Genomic DNA, 24,958 nt, shown 5'->3' on the forward strand with positions numbered 1-24,958 from the left:
TTGCATCCTCTGATCATTTTAATGTTGGTTCCAGAGGTGAACATATTCGTATCTTTCTGTTCATTTGTATTGTTATTGTTTTAGTTGTTATATATTTTAAACAGTTTTACTAGGTTTAGTAGATAGGCATGCACCTTAGTTTTGTTTTTTTTTTTGTATCCACTGTGGCATTTCATGTGAGGCACATGTTGTTTAATCAATCATGACAAACTATTCATACAGAGGGCTTATGAAAGAATTTAAGTTTAATCTAATCTTCCAACTTTGACAAGGAAAAAAATATTGAATCAAATATGCGTCCTTAGTAACTGGATGCTGCTGAGCAATTAGCCTACTAAAGATTCTAAAGATCAGACTGTTATATGGGCTCTTCCTGTCAATTCTTCTGTGACCAGAGATGTTAGATGAATGTTTCCACCGGGAAACCCTTAGTGTCTAGTTGGAGAAGTTCTGTAGGCAATGAAAAAGGGGGAGGTGAGCACCAATCTCCAACCTCTGCATCCTGTGTTCTGGCTACAAACATGTTACACGTAAGGAGAGCTCTACAGTATATTTGCTCTATTTTTGCTAAGAATCCTCTTATATAGACAATAAACAGTAAAACCACTTAGATAACTCATCTAAGTAAATTAACATATGAAATTTGTAAATTAACGTCTGAAAGTAAATTAATATATGAAAGTAAATTAACATATGAAATTAACCTAAGTAAGTTAACATATGAAAACACTTAGGATGAAAAAAGTTCTCAATAAATGTTATTTTGCTTTTGATTTTAATATTGTTTCATTCTTTAAAGTTGTGCTGACTATGATGGCAGCCACTAGCCATGTGTGGCTACTGAGCCCTTGAAACGTTAATGTCCTCTAGGTACGAAATGCACACTGAATTTCAAAGACTTAGTATGGAAAAAAGAATGTCAAATAGCTCATTAATAATTTTTATTTATAACGATTGCATACTAGTTTGGATATAGCAAGTTAGATAAAATATATTATTTAAGTTAATTTCACTTTTGCTTTTTATTGTATTAATGTGACATGTGACTACTAGAAAATTTAAAATTACATATGCAGATTACATTTATGGCCTGCATTCTATTTCTATAATGTATTGCAGATATTCATCAAGAATCTCGATCAGCTAAGAGAAAAGGTAAAAGGACAAATTATAGTTGAACAAATATGAACTATTTTCTTATTAAAAATTGAAATTAAATGTGGGGAGTCTTCATTGTTTTGTGGTCAGTTTAACCTTTAAGAAACTATAGCTAACATTTATGTCTAATAAAAAAATTCCTGTTTCTAGGTTACTGGTTGGTTCACCTTGGAGTGGCTTTCCTGAAAACCGAATGGGAGATGTGTATAAATGTCCTGTTGATTTGTCCACTGCTACATGTGAAAAACTGAATTTGGAAAGTAAGTGGTAATTAGCAATATGATTTTTTACAAATAACAAGATCTCTTTTGTTATAAATATAACTAAAAATAACAACAAAATCAACCATAGTGTGTCTTAAAGAAATATCGATAGCTTTTTTGGCCTTTATATCTTTAGTCATGTGGGATCAAATTGTATACAAATTTCCAACACAACTGAAAGACCTAATGCATGGGGAATGTACTGCCTCTTGCACCATCTACTCCTAGACTGTGGACCAGTTTCCATCAATGTTTAGGATTATTTTGCTGATTATTTACAGAAATCTAAGCCCATCCATACCTCTCTCCCTCCTCCAAACAAACCATTCGGTATAGACCTGTCAATACTAGTGTTGCATTTAGAGATGCTGAGAAACACTGCTTCTAGTCTTGTGTAATTGATTGCATTCTAATAAAAAACTGTCACTATTTGGAATATTTTGTAATTGTGTGGAATTGCTGTTTTACTTATCCGTATCTCAGATGCTTTCTATTAATGCAAAAAATTATCAAAGGTGCAAGACTGAAAAGCTAAATAGGTCATATTTCCATGCAGTATTTCCCAATGCATCTAAAAAATTATTCAACTGAATCATCATCATCATGAAAAAAATAAAACCGCACTGAGGAGTTCTAGAGTTCTGACAAACTAAAGTATGGATTAGGAAAATATGGTGTTAAGAAATCAAGGGAAAGTAGAGATTCAAAAACAGTGATTAAGACTTAGAAGTAAGGGCATGTGTCTTATATGCCTCTGTATACGTAATTTCTAGCATCATTTCTGGCATATAATAAGAGCTTAATAAACATGAAGTGGAAGGAGTATCAGTGCTATCAAATGCTGCAGAGGTTGAAGAGTATGAAGACTGAGTACAGATCATAAGCTTATATAAGGAGATAATGGGGGAACTAGATCAGTGCTCTCCAAACATTTTGAACACTCATCTATATAAAACATAAGTAAGATATATGATAAACATATATACATCTATATAACATTTCTAAAAATAATAAAAATGTAGACATTAAGGGTGAATTCTCAAAGGTTTTATTATGTAGTTTGAACATTTTATCACCCCAATGAATCATATCACCTCTAACTTTTGAATACTCATGTCAATGTATATATTTTTTATTTTTAAAAAATTATATGCATATGCTGACATATTCCTAAATAAAAATAAATTTAAAAGAATAAGCACTGGTGTTATATATAAGTGATAAACCACTAAATTCTAATCCTGAAACTAATTAATTATTTATTTATTTTTAATTAAATAAAAACATGCACAGAGCAGCTCCATCATTTTCTTTCTGCACTCCAGCAGATTATACTTTGCAACTATCTTGCCTAGAGTATGAATCTAGTAGTGTTGAGGGGAGAAAATAGGTCACAAAGAATTCAGGAGCATGTGAGGCTATAAATAAGTTCTATGAGTAAAGGTAGGCCTTTGTTTCCAGAAGTTGAAGAGTGCAGGAGAATTGGGAAAGTAGTTCTATAGAGTAGCAGGGTTGAGTGAAGATTTTCCTCATAAAAAGAAGATGATTTTATTTGTAGGGAGAGTAGGAGGAGGTGATGAAAGGGAGTAACTATTAGTTAAGAATAGAATTAACTGGTTGGAATTAACATCACTGGTCCATGAGAAAAGTAGTCTTAGAAAAATTACTCCCTTCTTGAAGACACAAAGGAAAGAGAACAAGGAAGAGTTCCAAGAATGACCTTTAGATAAAGGTAATAAAACAATCACCCTGGATCAAGAGAAATAAAAAAGTTATTTAAAAAACCCCAAAACATTGCCATTAAAAGTGGCAATGTTGGCTTGGCAGAGAGTTGAATAAATAACACTATTGAAGAGAATTGCAGTGTTCCATAGCTCAAGAATGGATACAGTGGATGACACCCTAGTTCAGTGGAAGAGAGGAGGTTGGGGAAGTACTTATTATTTTACACAGCTAGTCTCAGGATTTCCATTTAAAATACACACTCACTAATGCTTTGGGACAGATTCTACTGTATGGCATTTTGGGGTAACACTTTAAGGATATATTTTTTCTGATCCAGAATAAAGCATTAGATGGAGTAGTCATGACCTTGGAAAGAGTGGGTTGACAAATTAGAGACCAAATAGTATCCTCAGACATGTTTCTTTGGGCAGCACAGTTTTTTAAAAAATTAAATTTAAATGCCTATAAGCCATGCCATTTCCAGACACCACTCTCTGATCCCTTACATTCTGTAACCTCACACATTTAAATGTACAAACTGCTGGATCACTGAAGGCCCCTCAGTTTTTCACATCTAATTATATAATGTGAGCTTCTGGATATATGACACTAAATTCAATGCTACACATAAACATTAGTGTGGGGGAGGGGGGAATTTAACAAGTTTAAATAAATGATTCACTTTTTAAAATCTTTTTCCCTTTGAAAGCTGCTACAAGCATTCCCAATGTTACCGAAATGAAAACCAACATGAGCCTTGGCTTGACACTCACAAGGAACATGGGAACCGGAGGATTTCTTGTGAGTGTTTACCTTTCAAATTCTCATCCAGTTCAAGAAAGTATCAAGTTAGTGTCTTCTTACCACCCCACCTATCAAATCAAATCTTGACATTTAAATATTAGAGTTTTATAAATGATGCAAAGTGGATATCCAACTTGAAATACTGTCGATGTATAGAATTCTTACGATATTCAGCAAAACCATTGCCATAGAACCTCCTAGAAAAAAGTAACACAAGGAACACCAATTCTTTGCCTTTGGAAAGTGTGCTTAACATTTGTTGATAATAGCAGAATTCCAGGCCTTGTTTCTCCTCGTTGGAATATTCAAGATAGTTACTGCTAATTCCAAGAGTGGATTTCAAAGCTGAAGGGTATTCCTGTCTTTAATCCTTTGCTGTAACTATTGATGACCCTGATATCATTTAACTCATGACTTGGCTCTCATCTTATTTCAGGTGAGTATTTACTCTCAGTCTCTAGAATGCTGTGAAAAGACATCACAAGTCAGTGAGATAGAATACCTTCTTTAACAAGTGCTCTGGGGACAATTAATTGGTTAATAACTTATATATCCAAATATACTTTCAAGTGAATTAAAGAGTTAATATAAAAAACTGGAAGAAAATGGAAATTTTCTGATGGAAGAATTTCTGAGCTTAGAACTAACAGAAGAAATAATACAGGAAATTGTTGAAAAGATTTGACTATATAAAGAAATGAAAACCATCATGTACCAAAAAAAATTTTTAAGGCAAATAAAAACCCAATCTTACTGACATTTCCACCAGCTCATAGATAATCCTAGTTATGTTGCTCTGTTAAAATAAACATAGAACACTTAATTTAACTCTACATTAGTTATGCCTATACCATTGACATATTGACTTAAAAGCCTATTGTATAACTGAATTATTCTAAAAATATCAATTTTGCAAAATGTTATTCTATTTTTACTAGTAGATATTAGTATTCAGACATTGGTATTCAGACATCTGGTATTGCTTATAATATGTGTTATTCAAAGCATAAATGAATATTGCAATGAATCTTCATGGTTTATGATATTCTAAAGTCTTTTTTTTGTTTGTTTGCTTGTTTGTTTTTAAGGTTGAATAAATTCAGGAAGAGGAACATTGAGATATAGGGATTACAGAATGTACTTCAAAATTTTTATTGTGTAACTCCAGATAAAGTAAATTAAAAATTGCTAGAGAATCCAAGAGATTAACTTAATAACCAACGTAGCAAGCAGAGAAGAAGGAAAAGGGGAGGGAGGGAGAGAGAAAGAAAAAAAGCCAAAGCTTCCTTTACATACCTAAAAGGTCAAAATCTTAAGATATTCTTAAGAATTATGTGGAAAAGACTGACAATCATCACATTTTTTAAAAAACTTATTAAGTTCTGGGCTTAAAGCAGGAATGTAGTTCTGGCATTAACAATTGGCATTCTAATTTCAACTTCTAAATGCTGTTTTCCATTGCTTTAAAAAAAAGTCTTGAATACTTCATGAGTTACTGTTTTTCAAGGTGATTTAAAAAACAATTTGGGGATGGGGATATAAGAATCAATCATTGGTATCCGTTATTTGGTAAACTAACCAAAGGCATCAATTGTGATTTTCCCCTAATTGGCAAAATGAACCAGTTTTATAGGGGAAGAATTATTGCTTATTCATTGAGATGAAATATGAACACAGCTGCTTTTCCTTTGAGCAATCAACAATTAAACTGGGTCAAACAAGTTCCCTTTTATTCTTCCAATTGCTTTTTGCAAGTTCACACTTTTGTGTTAAGTTTTAATAATTAATCCACAGCTTTACAAAATCTTAAACTTTGTAGACGCCTTTTAAGATCTAGTGTCCTTTTACATCTGGCAATTTTAATATTATTTAATGTAACATTTCCTGTGCAATTTAATCACAACTTAAGCAGGAGTTCTTGGCATTCAAGGGCTGCTGAAAAGGAGAGATTTGAGGTGGGGCTAATGGGAATATTAAGAATTGTAGTGTGTCTGATGTGGGCAGGGAGACAAGTGCCAACCTGGAATGACTGAACATTTTAGGAAATACAAGTAGGGAAGATCAGAAGTCCTCAAATAAATAGTTTATAACAAAGTTAAAACTGGCAGTTCATGAGCCTCATTGTGTTTGTTTAGCCCAGAGAGTGTGTTGTTTTTTTTTTTTTTTTAAACTGGCTTTTCACAAAGCATTTGTCCTCTCAGGCTCTCCCTGAAAATGTGAACGAACTGTCAGGGCTGGCACCTGCATGTGAGGCCCGAATGCCTCATTCATCACGGTGTCTGTACCAGCCCAGAACATGGCCAGGGTCCCGCCTGACCCTGGGGCTTGTGGGCTTCTGGTTTCTGCTGGAGAGTATGACTGGTAGCCTAGAGAGAGCATAATAGTATAGGTGAAGAGTATAATCTCTGTTCAAGAATAACCACAGCGATGATGCTGTCTTGTAATTATGTACCATTTGCTATTTACCTTGCATTGTCCTAAATGTTTCATATCTATAGACTCATTTAGTCTTTACAACAACCTTAAAAGATAGCAGGTATGATTATCCTCCATTGCAGAGACAGCCCCTGAGGCCCAGGCCCTGAGAGACCAAAGATGAAGGCACAAACCCTCTTTCTCTAGCTTGGTGGGTGACCAGAGGGCTCCTCCCTGCACCCTTCTTTCTCCTGCCTCCCGCCCCTTATTCCTCCCATACTCCTCACTCCTCTGTCTTTCTGAGACACTTCCTCTCAGAGGCTTTATTGGTCTGTTAGTTTCAACCGCTGACAATTCCTAGGATCCTGTAACATTATGGAGATGATGTCTGAGTTTCACAAATGGAGCAGTAGAGGACTAAAATTTTCTGTATGTTTTGTCACTGCTCTCATTTCTTTGAAGACGTGTGGTCCCCTGTGGGCACAGCAGTGTGGAAGCCAATACTACGCCACCGGTGTTTGTTCTGATGTCAGTCCCGATTTTCAGATCTTGACCAGCTTTGCACCTGCAGTCCAGAGTAAGTGATGAATATGCACATGTCTGAGCAATGCCTCACATGAAGGGGGAAGGCGGGATTTGTCAAGCACCCCCGCCCCTCAACTCCTCAAGTCCATTTTACTTTGTGCCATTTGTGTGAAGATTGACTTACCTATGGAAACCTATTTTTTTTCATCTTTTCCTGTGTAGCTTGCCCTTCCCTCATAGATGTTGTGGTTGTATGTGATGAATCAAACAGTATCTATCCCTGGGAAGCAGTAAAGAATTTTTTGGAAAAATTTGTCCAAGGCCTGGATATAGGCCCCAAAAAAACACAGGTATGGATTTGGATAATACCTACACTAACCCACAGCTTTCTTTCTGAGAAAATATTATTAGATATGAGGTCTTAAGTTTTACATTTGTCAGATCCCCACATTAAATGCATTTAATGGTAATCCTAACAGTTAATTGAAACTTGTATTACATTGAGTTATTCTATGACTTTGCCCAATTCTGGTTTTTGAGCTATGAGATTTCTATTTCTTTTTTTTTTTTAATTTTTATTTATTTATGATAGTCACACAGAGAGAGAGGGAGAGAGAGGCAGAGACATAGGCAGAGGGAGAAGCAGGCTCCATGCACCGGGAGCCCAACGTGGGACTCGATCCCGGGTCCCCAGGATCGCGCCCTGAGCCAAAGGCAGGCGCTAAACCGCTGCGCCACCCAGGGATCCCCGAGATTTCTATTTCTGACACAAGCATCAGATATGGGATATAGAATTTTTTGTGCATGTGAGAGAGAGAGAAAGACAGAAAGAAAGAGTGGGGCTGAGGAGAGGGGCAGTGGGAGAGAGAGAGAGAATCTCAAGCAGGCTCCACATCCAGCACAGAACCTGACATAGGGCTCAATCACACAACTCTGAGATCATGATCTGAGCTTAAATCAAGAGTTGGACACTTAACGGACTGAGTCACCCAGGTGCCCCTGGGATATAGCATTTTAATCCTCTTTAGTTGCTTATTTTTCCCTCCTATAACTCATGAATTTATTAATATATTTTAAAATCCAGTATGTATTTTTTCTTGACAGCCACATGGACTAATAATTTATTTTGTTTGCTGTTTGCTAGTAAAACAATTGTCCTTGAATTCTGGGATTTTTTTAATAAAGAAGTCCATAGACAGCATAATCCTGTCTTTTATTATTTTTAGTGTTTTATCATAGTTTATTCTTCCTTTTTTACACAGGCCAAGTCTTTTCAATAATTTTGTTTAGCTGTCTGTGTTTTAATGAGTCTTTAATTTGCTCTTTTATCTTCTTGAGATACATTCAAAACTCAGGAACAGAAACTTCCCACTTTCATAAAACTGAATAGCATTTGTTGTTAAATTTCGGGTCTTTTTTCTTTCTTTCTTACTGGATTTGCCATTTTATGGGTCATTCTAGTTGTAGAAGCACATTGAACCAATATCAACAAGGACCAGTTCATAGTTACCAGTCTATGTTCCTGGGTTGTTCCTATCATCCGATGCCTTAGCATCCAACATCTAGTAACAATTGTTGTAACATTTCCCCTAAATACTCTGAAATTTGATTTTCTGCTTTCCTGTACAATTTTACAAAATATATGTTTTCCCCATTGACATTGTTTTTCAAGAACAAAAAGACACCAATGTCCACTGAAACTTTGGAGTTTTCAGTGTAGGATTTTACCAGAAAATTCTATGAATAAGACTAGGTATGGGGCACCTGGGTGGCTCTTTTGATTAAGTGTCTGACTTTAGTTCAGTCATGATCTCAGGGTCCTGGGATCAAACTCAAGTCAAGCCCCATGTCAGGCTCCATGCCTAGCGGGGAGTCTCCTTGTCCCTCTCCTTCTGCTCCTCCTCCAGTTTATGCTATCTCTCTCTCTCGCAAATAAATACAATATTTAAAAAAAAGATTAAGTATAGCACTGATCTCTGTATAGCAGAATGTTAAGGCCCATCATAAGAGAAGTTTTCATAAGTATCAGCTTATTTTATCTGTCTCTAAGTGGATTATCCCCAAAATGAGATCTGCTATATTTAATAGTTTCTTGAATGGAATTTATGGCCTTCCTCTCCTTATCTCCCTTCCCCAATGCATCCTGTTCATCTCTAGAGGTGCTTTACACAGCCTCTTTTTTCTTACAACCTAAATTTGAACTTTCTGCAAGTCCTAATATAATACTATAATACATTTCTTTAAGTCTTCTATTTGTCATTCCCCTTTCTCACACAGAATTTCTGGGGCTGTCATCGGAGTTACCAACATCTTCCTCTCATATTAGACTTTAAATCTGTAGAGTTATTTTTGATCCTTTCCTCTTTCTCAAATCTTCCATCCTATCCTAAAGAGAGGGACCCAGCAATATCATATTTTTCACATCTTCCCAGTGCCTATTTGATTGCTTCCTAGCAAAAGTAGCTTATTGAACTCAGAAATCCTTGCCCCTCACATCTTCCTTATATACTGACCTTTGTTTTAGAGACCTTTTTATCACTGATCTCCTATTGCTACTTCCTGTTCTGAAAGCCCCCCAACACGTAGGCATAGAGGTGATTTCAGTACTGAGAACAAGGGTGCTAATAGAAATGTTTGGCTTTCTTGATCTAAAGGATCAGGATATATACTCCAGCATCTTGTTCAGAAGTTGTTCTGTCTTCAGACCTTTCAGATAAGACTCTCTCTAGTGGCATTTTCTCCAAAGGCCAGAAACTTCCTGCCCACATGCTCTTATAGCAGCTTTCTTCCAAGCATACTGAAATCTGTGATTAGAGGAAATCCAGAACAATAAATACGTCCAAATTGACTGTGTTGATTAGCTTACTGTTTTTTTTTATTCAAGTCTAATTCTTTGTTTAATATGCATTTATTCTCAATTAATGAGCTGTTATCTTCCATCTGTGACTGCTTATAATTAATTGTTTGCATGCTTATATCCATTGTTAATTAGAAAATTTATATCATATTAATCTTATTGTTATGAACTTTATTCTAATATTTATCCATATTAAAATATTATGACAGTGCTTTAAAATCTATTACTAGATAATCTAGAACTATTATAGTTGAAAATCTATAACTATTACTCTTGAGAACCAGTTCATACCTGAGAGGACATCATTTTGCTTATCAACAAGTACTACTGCTAAATAGTGACAGCCTCTAACAAAGAAGTCATTATTCCATTGGAAGAAAAATAACTATTCTTAAGAACAAAATTAGAAATCATTCCCTTATACTATCAGCCCAGATCCAAATGCACTTTTGATTTTATTATATTGGTTATTTAGAAATTATTTATAACAATGACAAATCTGTAATGAACTTCTGCTCTTTTGAAGGTGGGGTTAATTCAGTATGCCAACAAACCAAGAGTTGTATTTAACCTGAACACTTTCAAAACCAAAGCTGAAATGATTGAAGCAACATCCCAGACATACCAATATGGCGGAGACCTCACAAATACATTCAAAGCAATTCAATATGCAAAGTAAGTTATGATGACAATAACCCAATATTTTGATAAAATAGAAGTGCTTGTAAGTAAGAAAGAAGGAAAAAAAGACAAAAATGACATACTTGGTACCCACTCTTAAGTCAGTAATGAAGAAGGAAAGTTCAAACCTTCTGTCACTTGAATACTTAGAGAAAGCAATAGGAAATGAAATTTTAAAATCTTTGATTTCTAGAACTTTTATAAGATATTCCAGGATTTTTTAAAAAGATTTATATGAAGTAGATGAAACAATGTTAAAAGACCTTAGCTTAAGTAGGAAATGGAGCAATCTGCAATTATTTGTTAATATTTATCAAGGGCACAGATGACTTGAGCTAATGGAGCACATCATGCATATTAAGAAAGGTCATAGAATCTTAAATGTTAATGACCTAGGAGTCTGAATTGAATGGAATGGGTTCATTATGTTTATTACATCCAGAGCAATATGAATGTTACAACTATGTAACACTCTTAATTTTTAGCCCAGTTTCTCTATTTTCTCAGCACTCCTGCTTTTATCTTCACTCTGTTTTAATCATATACCTTTAAAAAATGCTAAATATTCTCCTATTGTTATTTTTTTTAGATTCTCCTATTGTTAAATAATAAATGAGAACAATAACTTCACCTTCCCTTAAACCTACTTCCCGCTTTTGTCATTGTGTTGTGCATTTCTTCCTTCCACTACCATATCCTTGAAAATTGTCTTTACTCCCTTCCTCCACTTCCTTGAAACATATGGCTTGCCACCAGGTAAACATGGCTCTCTTCATCAGCCAGTAACCCAGTGGTCCTGCCTCAAACCTCATCCTCTAGCTTCCCTTACCATTTGCTGCTGATGAGCACACACTGCTATTCCAGCCCCAGTTGCCATGATATCAGAAACTTTTAGAATCGCTGTCAACATTTAGTCAACAGTTTTAGCTCTTTAGTGTCTCCTTTTCCTATTTTTTCTTCACTAAAAGTCCTCTTTTTTTTTAATCTCCCTTTTCTCTTAGGCCTTGTCTCCACTCTCATAACATCTGCATTAGCCCTGCGTAGGTCACTGCATTGCTATGTGGTCTGCTCTCAACTCTTCCTGAAAATTCACACAGATATCCAGCTGACACTGGATATCTTAAATTTGGAGTGTTGACTCACTTATCAAATTCAACACATCCGAAACCAGCCTCATTCTTTTCCTTACCCATGCTCATGACTTTTCCATTTTGATTCATGCCACCACCTTCCCCCCACCCTCTCAGTCATTCAAAGTAAGCATTTGCTTACTTATTCATTCTACTCTTCCTTAATAGTACACATCTGGTCAGTCACCACATCCTGTCTTTTCTATTTCTGCATTTCCTATTGTATTCTTACCTCCTTTTTTTCTGGGTGTATATTCTAGTTGCTGTTTCTATCAACTGGTGACTTTCTCTGTATGTCTCAGAAGTGAATATCCTATAAGAGAAGATATGAATGGTTTGGTTAATCTCTGTTGTCCCTATTGAGATGTCCTTTTGGGATATGCTATCTCACAGGAAGCTGGTCAGTTGCCATTTGGCAAAGTACCCCTTATGGTCTGGTAAGCTAGACTCAGAGGAGGAGTAGGTTGCCATAGAAAATGGCCTAGAAAGAACTACAAACTGCAGAGGGACTGTATTTTCAGCAGGAAGTATAGATGCGCTATTTTTCCCTGAAAGGAGCCAAGGGGTAAGCTCTCGTCTCAAAAAGAATGGCCACTGTCTGTTAAGATGTGACTTTCTTTGCCTTTTCAGAACTTTGTTTTTCTCTCCTGTGCCATCATCTCACTCTTACCACTAGTTCCCAAGCTGGTAGAAGTCCTTCCATTGTTCAGAGAATCACCTATCCTCTTACACTTTCCAGAAGTTAATTCCCTTTCTTTATCTTTTTTTTTTGGGGGGGGGGGGGAGGGATCTGTTTCTTTATAACATCAAATAGAATTCTGACACTCTTTTAGTAAATCTTGCCATTTTCCATTTATCCTATTTCATGGAGTGCTTGTGGTTATGATATAATATTCCAAGACCTGAAGGTAATCAGAACAAATGAGGCAGTTTCTGCCCTCAGAAATCTTATAATCACACACGATGAATTCTAAATATGTCATAAAGAGTATAATTCACTCAGCAAATATTTCATGTGAGTACTGTATTCAAATTTTTCTGGTGACAAATATGAAATGTTTTTCTATACTTCTACATTCTGCTATGTAGAATACAGGAAAGTTATAGGGAATAAAATGATATTCTCAGTTTAAACATGTTGCTATTAAAGTGTCCCTTACACATTCAGATGAAAATATTCAGCAGAAATTGAATACATAAATTTGAAATAGGAGAATGAGTGGAAATAGATGTAGACTTTAAGGTGTCATCATATAGGTGATAGGTAGTCCAAAGGAGTGGGTGGCATTTCCCAGAAAGAATGTCCAAGAAGAAAATCCAGTAGACAGGGAAAAAATTATTAGACAATTGGAAACCCATCTAGAAACAAAATAAAGCTGAATCCCTGAATCACTCCTTGAATCAAAATAAATTTCAGCTACACCAAAAAATTAAATCTAAGAAAATGGAATTATTAAAGGACTATGAGAAACTTGTGTGATTAAAGAAACAAGTCTTAGAAATAAGAAGTTCTTTTAAAATAACATGTCAAATATAAAGACACACATAAAAAGCTAATGAAGTTGATGTCAAAATATACAGTTTCGGGATGCCTGGGTGGATCAGTGGTTGAGCATCTGCCTTTGGCTCAGGGCATGATCCTGGGGTCCCAGGATCGAGTCCCACATCAGGCTCCTTGTGGGGAGCCTGCTTCTCCCTCTGCCTGTGTATCTGTCTCTCTCTCTCTCTCTTTGTGTGTGTGTCTCTCATGAATAAATAAATAAAATCTCTTTAAAATATATATATATATGTTCAATTTCTATACAGGAGTAATAGAAATAATACCACTAAAATTTAAAAGATTAATGAACTGAGAAAAACATTTATGATATATATGACAAAAGATCATTTTCTTGATTAACAAAGATATCTTGCTAAATAGAAAAATTAGAAAATAATGAACAAAACAAAGAAAAATGGGCAAAGGTAAAGAAAAATCAAGAGTTTAGAGAGAAAAAAATACAAATGGTTAATAAACATAAAATGCTTCTTATCTCTTCATAATGAAAAAATGCATATTAAAACAGTTATATATTCTCACTTATCAGAGTGTCCCTAATTTAAAGTTTAATAATCCTCATTGTTAAGGAAAGGATATGGAGAAACTTGCATTTTTTTACATTATGGTAATATAAATTGGTAGAAAATTTTATTTTATTTTAATGTTTTTTAAAGATTTTATTTATTTATAGAGAGAGAGAGAGAGGGGCAGAGACACAGGCAGAGGGAGAAGCAGGTTCCATGCAGGGAGCCCGATGCGAGACTCGATCTCGGGTCTCCAGGATCACACTCCAGGCTGCAGGCAGCACTAAACCACTGCGGCACCAGGGCTGCCCTGGTAGAAAATTTTAGAGTTCAATTTGGCAATATCTTTCAAAGTTTGAAATGTATAAATCCTTTGTTCCAGTAATCTCACTACTAAGATTTGATCCTACTGATACATTTGGAAAAGTATGCCAAAGTCTATACATAAGGACATTTTTTATGGCATTACTTATAAAATTCAAAATGACCTAAATGCACAATCATGGAGAATTGGTTAAACTATGGTTACCCCCAAATAATGAAATATTATGCAGCCATTAAAAAAGGAGAGCTTTGGGGGCACCTAGGTGGCTTAGTCAGTTAAGCATCTACCTTCGGCTCGGGTCATGATCTCAGGGTCCTGGGATCAAGCCCCACACCTGGCTCCCTGCTCAGTGGGGAGTCTACTTCTCCCTCTCCTTTTCCTCTTCCCTTCTCCCCTACTTGTGTGTTCTTTCTCACTCTTTCTCTCAAATAAATGAAGTCTTAAAAAAAAAGGGAGAGATTTATATGTGCAATATGGAAAGATTTCCATCAAAATGAAAAATAACTGTATAGACCATGCCCCCATTTTCATGAATAGTTGAGGAGTAGACTATGCACATACATCTAATTAAATGATTTCTATAAGAAAACAAAGTGAGAAAGGTGGTTACCTTTGGGGGTAAAAAAAAGGTGGTTACCTTTGGAACAGTGGCTTGATGTCACATTTTTCTTTTCTTTTTTTTTTAAGATTTAATTTATTTATTCATGAGAGACAGAGAGAGAGAGAGAGAGAGGCAGAGACACAGGCAGAGGGAGAAGCAGGCTCCACGCAGGGAGCCTGACATGGGACTCGATCCTGGGTCTCCAGATTCACTCCCTGGGCCGAAGGCAGCGCTAAACCACTGAGCCACCTGGGCTGCCCTTTTATTTTCTACCTTTCCCAATGCTTTGAAATTCTTTTACCAAGCATATTTCTTACTTTTTAAAAAACAATTTCATATTGAGAAAGTAAATGCAGATCCAGTGAGTAAAACTGGTGATAGGACTGAATATCTTTGCTCTGTTGATTAATATTAATGAATTTAATTTTCTTATCAGAAAATAATTCTAAGGACTCTTGATGTAAATACATAAACACACATACTATGGAAACTCTGGAAATTATTGTTAATGCCACGTGAGATTTATATATTTCCCTATAAGCTGCAAATAGAATGTAGGTAAATATGTCACCAGACCTGACAGAAATTTTAAGTCACAGTAGGTCATGTTCAAAGAAGTTAGTTTCACATTTATATTTCTAGCCAGAGGTCCAAATACTAGCTTCATCTTTTGATATTGAGTCTTTAATCTTATCTGCCACAGAGATTTTGCTTATGCAGCAGCTGCTGGAGGACGACCAGGTGCCACCAAAGTAATGGTGGTTGTAACTGATGGTGAATCACATGATGGTTCAATGTTGAAAGCGGTGATTGATCAATGCAACAATGACAATATACTGAGGTTTGGCATAGCAGTAAGTAGATTTTCTTTTTAGTTGTCTTTCAGTTGATGGGTAAGTGCTGCTTTATAGCATCACTTCCCAAGACTGCACTTTCTCATTTGCTGCTCACAGCTTTATAGAAAAGACATTCATTCTGTCTCTATTTCTTGCTGATTTTCAATCCTGTTGACTAAGGGGGTGTGGATTTACTTTTCCAAGGGCTCTATTGTGTTCAGAAATACAATACTAGAAAGTGCTAGTAGGGATATTAGAGTAGAGTAGAATGACTTTTCCCCCCCCTATTCCTCTGTTTTCAAGGTTCTTGGGTACTTAAACAGAAATGCCCTTGATACTAAGAATTTAATAAAAGAAATTAAAGCAATTGCCAGTATTCCAACAGAAAGATATTTTTTCAACGTGTCTGATGAAGCAGCTCTATTAGAAAAGGCTGGAACACTGGGAGAACAAATTTTTAGCATTGAAGGTAAGAGAACTCCATCTTTCAAAAACTTTTCTCAAGAATTCTTGATTTTATTGCCATAATCTTGCTCTATTAATGTTCACTTGTCTATACCTTATATGAAAAGAACTCTTATGACTCAGTAAGGAAAACAGGCAACATGAATAAGTAGTTTATAAATGATAAGATACAAATGGCTAATAAAAATAAGAAAATATTCCCAATTTCAGTAATTATTCTAAATTATAAATTGAATCAATGTCACTTTGTGCCTAAAAAATAATGAAGATTAGTAATATAAGCTTGGAGATATTATGGCGAAGCAAAGAAGCTCATACAGTCTTGATAAGATTATAAATTGTATAGCTTTTTGGGGGAAAGTAATCTAGTAATATCTATTATCATTGTAAATAAATTTACCTTTTAACATTGCATAGTTTTTATAATGATAAGAAGTTTTACCTTTTTATACTGTTATTTGATTTCTGAAATTCTTGAATTCATTTACAACAAATGTGTATACTTTTAAAATTAGAAAAATATAGTGAAGACTTTTAGTAGTTCATATTTCAAGGAAACATGTTATTTACCAGATCTACAATAATATACTTATATGGCCTTGGAAGGTCTAGTCAGTGTATAAATACCACATGTTCAAGAAGTCACTGTATAGCACACATTTTCCAGTTGGTAAAAAGTCCCACATGGCCCAAATTCTGATAGTTAACCCAAATAGCTCTCAGCAATAAAGAGCCTATTTTATTGAGCACCTAGTATATGTCAGGTCCTCTTTCAGAAGCTGGGTCCAAGGGCATTGCATAAATTAAGTAGTAAATCCTCAGTCTTATCTTCTCCTGGTTTTCCACTGGAGACTTCTATCCAAAAAATATTATTGCTTCTTTAAACCTCCAATGGTGCTTCTAAGTTGTTGAAAACATTATCAAAATCTAATGTGCCCTGAGATAATATAAAGTTATTTGTCTACCTGTGGTACGACTTATGCTTGTTTGTGGTGGTGTGAACATGAATAATCACAGTGCAACCTAGATGATGATTAGAAATGATTTTGTGCCTTATCTGCTATTCTGGATTTTGGGAAAGCACTGCTGTACGTTATTAAAAATTATCTTGATCAGTGGAGTGTGTAACTCTTGATCTCGAGGTTGTGAGTTGAAGCCCCATGTTGGGTATAGAGATTACTTAAAAATAAAATCTTTTTAAAAAAAATATCTCTTCTCATCCTGGGTAAATTATTACATCTTCTAAACAAGTAACTGTATTATATAGTATACATTATATATATCACTCTCTATATCAAAGTGGTAGTCCAGGAATTTATTCCTTTTTTGAGAAGATTAATGAAATACAACCACTTTGACTGCACTGTATGGAAAGTGAATATGAATGGAGTCCTACGGTTTGAGTGTCAGAGGCAAGCACGTATGTAGAAGTAGGACAAACTTCCCTATTGGTAAAATTCCTACTCAGTCTTGAAGCCTGGATCCTGAAACCCAACCCAGGTACCTCTGTTTGGTCTTCGCTACACATCAACTGTCTGGCTCTTCCAACTGCATCTGAGATGTGTGTGCACTTATTAGTAACAATATTTAAAAGCTGAAAATTCAGTTTCTTGGCTGGTAATAATAACTTTTTTAAAAAAAAAGTCCATCACTTCAGTTTTTATTTTACCTCATCCCCTTATGTTTTTGGTATTAGGATCATCATGAGCATACCAATAAATATATGAATGCATATTAAAGATTAACACCAACTTCAAACACTACCTTGGGAGTATTGTGGGTTGTTGTTAACAACAACAAATTTGTTGTATTTCTTAGTGATTTCTCCCTCCCAGAATTTGCCAGCTCTATATTCTTGAGCAAACATCCGAACATTGTGGGTATATGTGGTTGTGTATATATATATATATGCATATGTGCACGTGTGCATGTGTTCATGTGTGTATGTGCATGAACATGTGTTTGAAAGTTTGATTTGAAAATTAACAGTGATAGAATTCTTGAAATTACCATCTCCCAGGTACTATTCAAGGAGGAGACAACTTCCAGATGGAAATGTCACAAGTGGGATTCAGTGCAGATTACTCTCCTCAAAAGGTGTGTATATCAGCTAACTTCCAGCCATGCTATCATTTGGCTGAACACTACTAGGCACAGTAGCTTTATATATAGAATGGAAAAAAATAGCCATCCAGTGATCAACTGTTCTGATTCCCAGTCATAGTCATTCAGTTTCTTTGCTGATGATTTATCATCTGAAAGATGAAGGATAATAATGCCTTTTCTTTCCTGTTTCATGGGGATTTTTTTATGGAAAAAAATGATAATATGCAAGAAAATTATGAGTGCTCCAAGGGACAGGTACTGTATTAATTCAAGGGATTATCATTGCAGGAATTTCCTTTAAATCAATTAACTATTGGAGAAGTTTATTAAAAACACAAACTCTTAGGGCACCTGGGTGGCTTTGTTGGTCAAGTGTCTGACTATTAATTTTGGCTTAGGTCGTGATCTCAGGGTCTTGGGATTGGGTCTCTCTCAGTGGAGAGTCTGCTTGAGATCCTCTCTGTCTCTCACCCTCGCCCTCTTCCCACCCCCAGCTCGCATCTACACATGCTCACTCACTCTCATATAAATAAATATTTAAGAAAGCAAAAAACACAAACTCTTGTCATCAGTGCCACTGTTGAATTCTAAGCTGCTCAAGTCTCTCTCTCTCTCTTTTTTTTAAAGATTTTATTCATGAGAGACACAGAGAGAGAGGCAGAGACAGAGGCAGAGGGAGAAGCAGGCTCCCTGTAGGGAGCCTGATGTGGAACTTGATCCCAAGCCCGCAGTATTACACCCTGAGCTGAAGGCAGATGCTCAATAGCTGAGCCACCCAGGCACCCCTGGAGTATCTCTTCGAAGAGCAGAGACAGAAGATAGATGAAAAAAAGTAAAGTGAGAAGTTAGGGACCATGTGAGACGGTCCCTAAGCTTTCTTAGCCCAGAAAAATCCATTCTTCCTTCTCATAAATACCCACCTCCTCCTGCTCTGATTCCAGCTCTGCTCAGAGTCTCAGTGGAGTAGCAGAGGGATACAGAGACAGGTGACACTGGAAACGCTTAGGGAACAGTATGAACAAAGAGGATTTGATTGCCAGAATGAAGGACCAGGGATGGCATGGTTTTTTTCTCTCGAATAAAAGATGCTAATTTTGTCTGGATCACCAATCCTTAGGAATGCTCATAAAAGTTACGGGATTTTCCCTCAGAAAGAATATTAATGAACCCACACACGGAGAATTTTAACACAACTTCCTGAGGTTTTTGTCCACTTCCTAAAGTCCCTTCCTGCACCCCTGATTCAGAGTCCCAAGTTTATGACAATCATTCACATAATTTCATGGTCTCTAGTCCTCAAAGTGGGACACGTTTTCTTATTTGCTCTATTTTTAATAGGTTATATTTTTCGATCCAAAATCCCTATCTTTGATGTTTTCTAAGATCTAAGATCAAAAACTTAAAAATAATAAGTCCCATCCCAACAAACCCTGCCTTCTACAATGACTTACAGTTTTGACTATGCAGGTAGGACTTTGAGTCCCTCCAGAGCAGCCTTTCCTTGATTGTGCACCACCCCCTCCTGGCGTGACCTGACCAATGTGCCTGACCAATGGCTCAGATTGAACATCACACTATATAGTTGGTTCCCTTTTGTAGTGGTGCTATTTTCCTATTGAAAGGATATAGGTATCTATAGCCTATGGGATAGGAAAGAGATGATGGAGAAACGTTTGAGAAGGAGTCAAGAGGAAAGAGGAAGAATGTTAAAAATAGAATAGATCAGAAGAGAGCCTCCCACGATGACGTGCCTGGATAGCAGCAGCCCCACCTCTCCTCCTCTGCCAGCTGCACTTCCTATTTCTCAAGCATGCCTCACATCCTCCGCTGTGAGCTTTTCTTACAAATACGTGAGGCTGGAGGCTCACAAGTGTTCAGCATTTGCAGATGTGTGCTTTTGAATGGAAATTGGAAGATGGCTATCTGCTCCTCCTGTAGTATAGTAGGGATTTATCTATAGAATCTATCAAGGTAACATGGCCCGGGGGAAGGCTTGTTTTCCAGAGCAAAATTTATTAAAACAATTTGGACATATATCAACATGCACTGATAAGCATTTTACTTCATCATTTTCTCCTTAAATCTAGACCATTTATTTCAGTGTTTTGCCTACGCTGCATTCTTGTGCTTTAAAGGTAGTTTGTCTTCATGATCTTCATTTTTCAATTATTTTAGGATATTCTGATGCTGGGTGCAGTAGGAGCTTATGGCTGGAGCGGGACTGTTGTCCAGCAGACATCTCATGGACATTTTATCTTTCCTAAACAAGCCTTTGACCAAATTCTGCAAGATAAAAATCACAGTTCATATTTAGGTAAGGCATAGCAGCATTTGACTTGGCAAATTTAAGTTCCCTTCTTTTTAAACTGGCTCCTTGCTGAATCTCAGGATCGGTTCAGCAAAACACTTGAAGTGTCATATAGTGATTATATTTACTACACATGTTTATGTTGCCTCTTTGAAAATCAGCGCTTATCCTAAAACTGTTTACTGATACACTGTATTACACCTGCTGATCTCTTGTGGTTATTCAAGCAGCTTTGATTGTGCTAAAATGGAAGTTGTTTCTAAAAGCCTATACAGTAAGTGGTAGTCTTATATTACTATAGAGTTCTTAGTCTTTTTGTTCCTATAATAAACAGTTTGATTTATTGGTCCGATTTTGATCACCTACTATGGGACAGTTCTTGAGCTCCTGCCTGAGTTCCTGGCAATTCTATTTACATCCTTCCAGGGACATCTGGGTGGCTTATTTGGTTGAGTGTTTGACTCTTGATCTCAGTTCAGGTCTTGACCTCAGGGTCATGAGTTCAACCCCCGCATTAGGCCCCATGCTGGGCATGGAGCCTAACTTAAAAAAAAAAAAATCTTTCCAACAACCTTTTGAAGAAAGTATCATTACCCCATTTTACCTTTGAGAGCCAGTGAGGTTAATAACATTCCCAAAGGTAAACAACTTAGTAAGTGGCAAATCCAGAATTTGAACTGGGGACTGACTCCAAAATCTATGTTCTTTCCACTATGCAACATTGCCTTTTAAACTCATGTACTTGGGATCCCTGGGTGGCGCAGCGGTTTGGCGCCTGCCTTTGGCCCAGGGCACGATCCTGGAGACCCGGGATCGAATCCCACATCAGGCTCCCGGTGCATGGAGCCTGCTTCTCCCTCCGCCTGTGTCTCTGCCTCTCTCTCTCTCTGTGACTATCATAAATAAATAAAAAATTAAAAAAAAATAAATAAATAAATAAATAAATAAATAAATAAATAAATAAACTCATGTAGTTATTCATTCAAGAAATAATTGTTCAGTGCCAAGTTCATGAGTGGCCGATGGGACAACCCAGAATCTAGGGCCTGCTTTAGAGTTAGGTATCCCACCCAGGCCAGGCATGCTGCCAGTCAAAGGACAGGAGCAGTTCATCTTAGAAGAAGGAAGATGTGCCCTCTTTCATATGCCTGGGCACACTAGGAACTGTGCATCCCCATGAAGGAGTGCTCATAGCACTGACTTCATCGTTGGCCCTGTCTGGTTCTCCCCTCTGGCACACTTTAGATAATCAACAGGGAGCCCTCTGGCACAGGTGGCAGCACTTTAGACAACTAGTAGCGAGCCTCTGGCATACAGATGGCACCACTTTATATAACTACCCTGTGATGTCACCGCCATGCCTGTCACTCCGTAAATGCTGGAGATGAAGGTCTGAGGAGAGGTGGAGAATAGTTGCTTGTTGTCCTGGGTTGCCTGCCTGCCTGCCTGCCCACCTGCCTGCCTGCCGGATTGCCCTTGTCAGTAAATTACCCTGAATAAAACTCTGTAAATGATATAGAGTGGCTTGCTTTGTTTTTCAGAATTAAAATGCCTTCTCAGCCTGGGGGATTCATTACTGACCCTCCTCCACCTTCTAACACCACCCTGCCCAACAATAAAGGACCTCTGGTCAAGTCTCCTAACTTTGCCAGCCATCTGGCTGAGCTCTTCAATAGTACCTACTCTGTAACTCCTTTTCTCCTAGGTTACTCGGTGGCTACGATTTCTACTGGAAAAGACATCCACTTTGTTGCTGGTGCTCCTCGGGCAAATTATACTGGCCAGATAGTGCTATACAGTGTTGATGAGAATGGCAATGTCACAGTTATTCAGGCTCACCGAGGTGACCAGGTAAATTCCCTTGTGTAGCAGGTGAAATTACTCATATAGACAATTGGGACATAGGAGTAGGAGTTGATAGAACTGGAAGCTAGCATTTATTGAGTGCCTACCCTGTGGCTGGTTCTGTATTTGAATATTCCTTAAATCAATAACTGAGTGACGGGTATTAAGGAGGGCACGTGATGTAGTGAGCACTGGGTGTTATATGCAATCGATGAATCACTGAACTCTTCCTCTGAAACTAATAATACATACACTATGTGTTCATTGAACTTAAGTAAAATTTTTAAAAATAGTCCTTAAATCTTCACAATACTGAGACCTACCACCCCCTTGGATGAGCATTTACTGAGCATTTGCTGAGCATTTACCTTCCTAAGGTCAAATAGCTTTCATGGGGTTGAGTTGTCACTAAAACCCAGTCCTATGTAGCCTCAAAGCCTATGCTGTTTGGTCATATCCAACTGCGTATTTTTGACTCTCCAGATTAATAATACATGGGTTATATTTAGTCCTAATGACAGGCACCTCACCACAGCTTTGTTGGCAAGCTCCTACCAGGAGCCAATGATCTAGAGGAAAAATGAGAAGGAAGCAGTATAGCATTGTCAAGACTAAGCTACTACATCTGGGTCTATCAAGGTGTTCTGTGGCTTTAAGGTTTCTAAAATTAAAGCAACTCTGTTTTCTGCCACTTTATTCTCAGCATAACTGTTTGATAGTCAAAACCTATGATAACTCCCACTCATGGCCTACTAGAGCAAAGACCAGCCAACAGAATCCTACTTCCTTACTAAGAAGATTTGACCCATGAGCTTGGCACATATTTGAAATGGACAACCCTGATCTCTGACAACCAAGAGAAATTTTCTGTCCTTGAGTCAGAGAAGCCAACTATTTAGATTTCCCTTCTCCAGGATTAAGTGTGATCCTACTGTGTCTATGGATCTTCCAGGAGTAAGAGGACCTGAGTCTTTGACTTCCTTGACCACAAATCCGCTTTGGTCACATATTTTTCTCTCTTCTTTAATATTTTAAGGAAGGGCGCTTTTTTTTTTTTGAGGAAAACAATGACCGTGTTATAGAATTAATCATTTCTTACTCATTTCTGAATCCTGAAGAGGTATTCATGTAGGCATGCACTGAACAGTCAGCTCGCCAGCCTCTCTTGCTTCACTCTATCTCACCTGATCATCTGTCCCAGTCTATGGGAGAACGTCCCTCCTGTCCAGCATCATGCCACAGATACTTCCATCACAATGCTTGTCCACTCTTCTCCACCTGGAAAACTTCTTGTTTTTTTAAGATGCCATTTAAATAACACTTAATCTTAGTGAGCTTTCCAGCTCCGCTGCACTCTGCTCACACAGCATTAGCCCTTGCCTCTACTATAACTTATCTGACTACGCATGCACAGACATTTGTCCCACTTCCCTCTTCCCTTCCTGCCTTTCTCTACAACACACCTCACAGACCTTCTAAGTGTTTCATCTTTAAATGTGGTCTTTGACCCCACACACACACCCCAGCATCAGAAACACTTAAGAGTACTTATTTAAAATACTGTTGTGTGGATTGCACCCATTCTGAGTCTCTGGAAATGGGTCTCTGGAATCTGGATTTTACAGACACATTCTTGGTGATTTATGTGCACGCTAACTTTATCAACCAAGTGTTATATCATGATACAAACTGAGAGGCACTAGGTTATTCATCTTACTGTTTCTAGCACCTTACAAGTAGGAAGCACTCAATTCTTGTTTGTTGAGTGAGTAAATGAAAGTACAGTGTAACGTTAGGAGTGTATGAGTCCTAGAATTCTAAGGTTAATATGCTCTATCATTCCAGATTGGCTCCTATTTTGGCAGTGTGCTGTGCTCGGTCGATGTGAATAAAGACACCATTACAGATGTACTCTTGGTGGGTGCACCAATGTACATGAATGACCTAAAGAAAGAAGAAGGAAAAGTCTATCTGTTTACTATCACAAAGGTACTATCACAAGGGTAAAGAAAATTGTTAAACTGACTTAGTTTAATTTCCTTCAGTATTGGTAAATTAATCTTCATTTTTGCAGAATAAAGAATTATTTAATGATAATTTTCATATGTAGTATGGTTTATATTTCATCACTTTGAGGATGTAACCATTAATTTATAATCTTAAAAATCACATTAAAAAGCGTAACCTTTAGAGAAAGAGCTAAATGTATGGTGCACTGCTGTTTTCCATGAAAGGTCTTTGAATATATATTTGCAAACAAAGTCAGTATAAATGCACATCATTTTTGAAATACATGCACATCTGTATATTTTCTCTGTATATATTGTAAATATCTCCTTCAATTTTTCTTCTTCACTGTAAAGAGATCATAATACAGAACAAACTATCTTGTTAACATTTTACAGTGAAAAAGACAAATTGTACCAGGGACTTTGCAAATGTTTGGATGCTTTCTACATCAGTTTGTCAGGAAATGCTGTTGCTTAGTTCAGCAGTTAGGCATGTATACATGTAGCTCTTGGATTTTTAGTCCTTGAACATAAAACTTCGCATACTCTAATTAGACGGAGCTCTCTAAATCCATGCCCATAGTATAATGATCTTGGAGCTGAAAACTGGAATTAAAGGCACAAGTTGACATAGAAAATTTGAGAAAGGATGGGAAAAAAGGGAAGCTGTATTGATAGAGTAAATTTTACATTTTGCTGTTGTGATAATTTGTTCTACCTTATTTATTTAAATCAATTTAAAAATTAGCTCTCAAACAGAGGCAATTAAAACAATTCTAAAGCAGGGGTGCCTGGGTGGCTCAGTTGGTTGAGTATCCAACTCTTGATTTTGGCTCAGGTA

At 36.8% G+C, this 24,958-nt stretch overlaps 1 protein-coding gene across 1 annotated transcript in view; it reads left to right on the forward strand.

Annotated features, from left to right (window-relative positions):
- ITGA2 (integrin subunit alpha 2) overlaps positions 1 to 24,958 on the forward strand; it is a 103,136-nt gene that overhangs the window by 40,009 nt on the left and 38,169 nt on the right. Inside the window, exons 3-13 of the mRNA XM_041748211.1 lie at positions 1,309 to 1,418; positions 3,856 to 3,947; positions 6,828 to 6,942; positions 7,113 to 7,240; positions 10,274 to 10,422; positions 15,252 to 15,402; positions 15,688 to 15,853; positions 17,870 to 17,946; positions 20,131 to 20,269; positions 21,969 to 22,114; positions 23,954 to 24,097. Coding sequence (XP_041604145.1) covers positions 1,309 to 1,418; positions 3,856 to 3,947; positions 6,828 to 6,942; positions 7,113 to 7,240; positions 10,274 to 10,422; positions 15,252 to 15,402; positions 15,688 to 15,853; positions 17,870 to 17,946; positions 20,131 to 20,269; positions 21,969 to 22,114; positions 23,954 to 24,097 — 1,417 coding nt within the window. The remainder of the gene's footprint in view (positions 1 to 1,308; positions 1,419 to 3,855; positions 3,948 to 6,827; positions 6,943 to 7,112; positions 7,241 to 10,273; positions 10,423 to 15,251; positions 15,403 to 15,687; positions 15,854 to 17,869; positions 17,947 to 20,130; positions 20,270 to 21,968; positions 22,115 to 23,953; positions 24,098 to 24,958) is intronic.

Source organism: Vulpes lagopus, chromosome 3, assembly GCF_018345385.1.
Source record: "Vulpes lagopus strain Blue_001 chromosome 3, ASM1834538v1, whole genome shotgun sequence".
Classification (NCBI taxonomy): Eukaryota; Metazoa; Chordata; class Mammalia; order Carnivora; family Canidae; genus Vulpes; species Vulpes lagopus.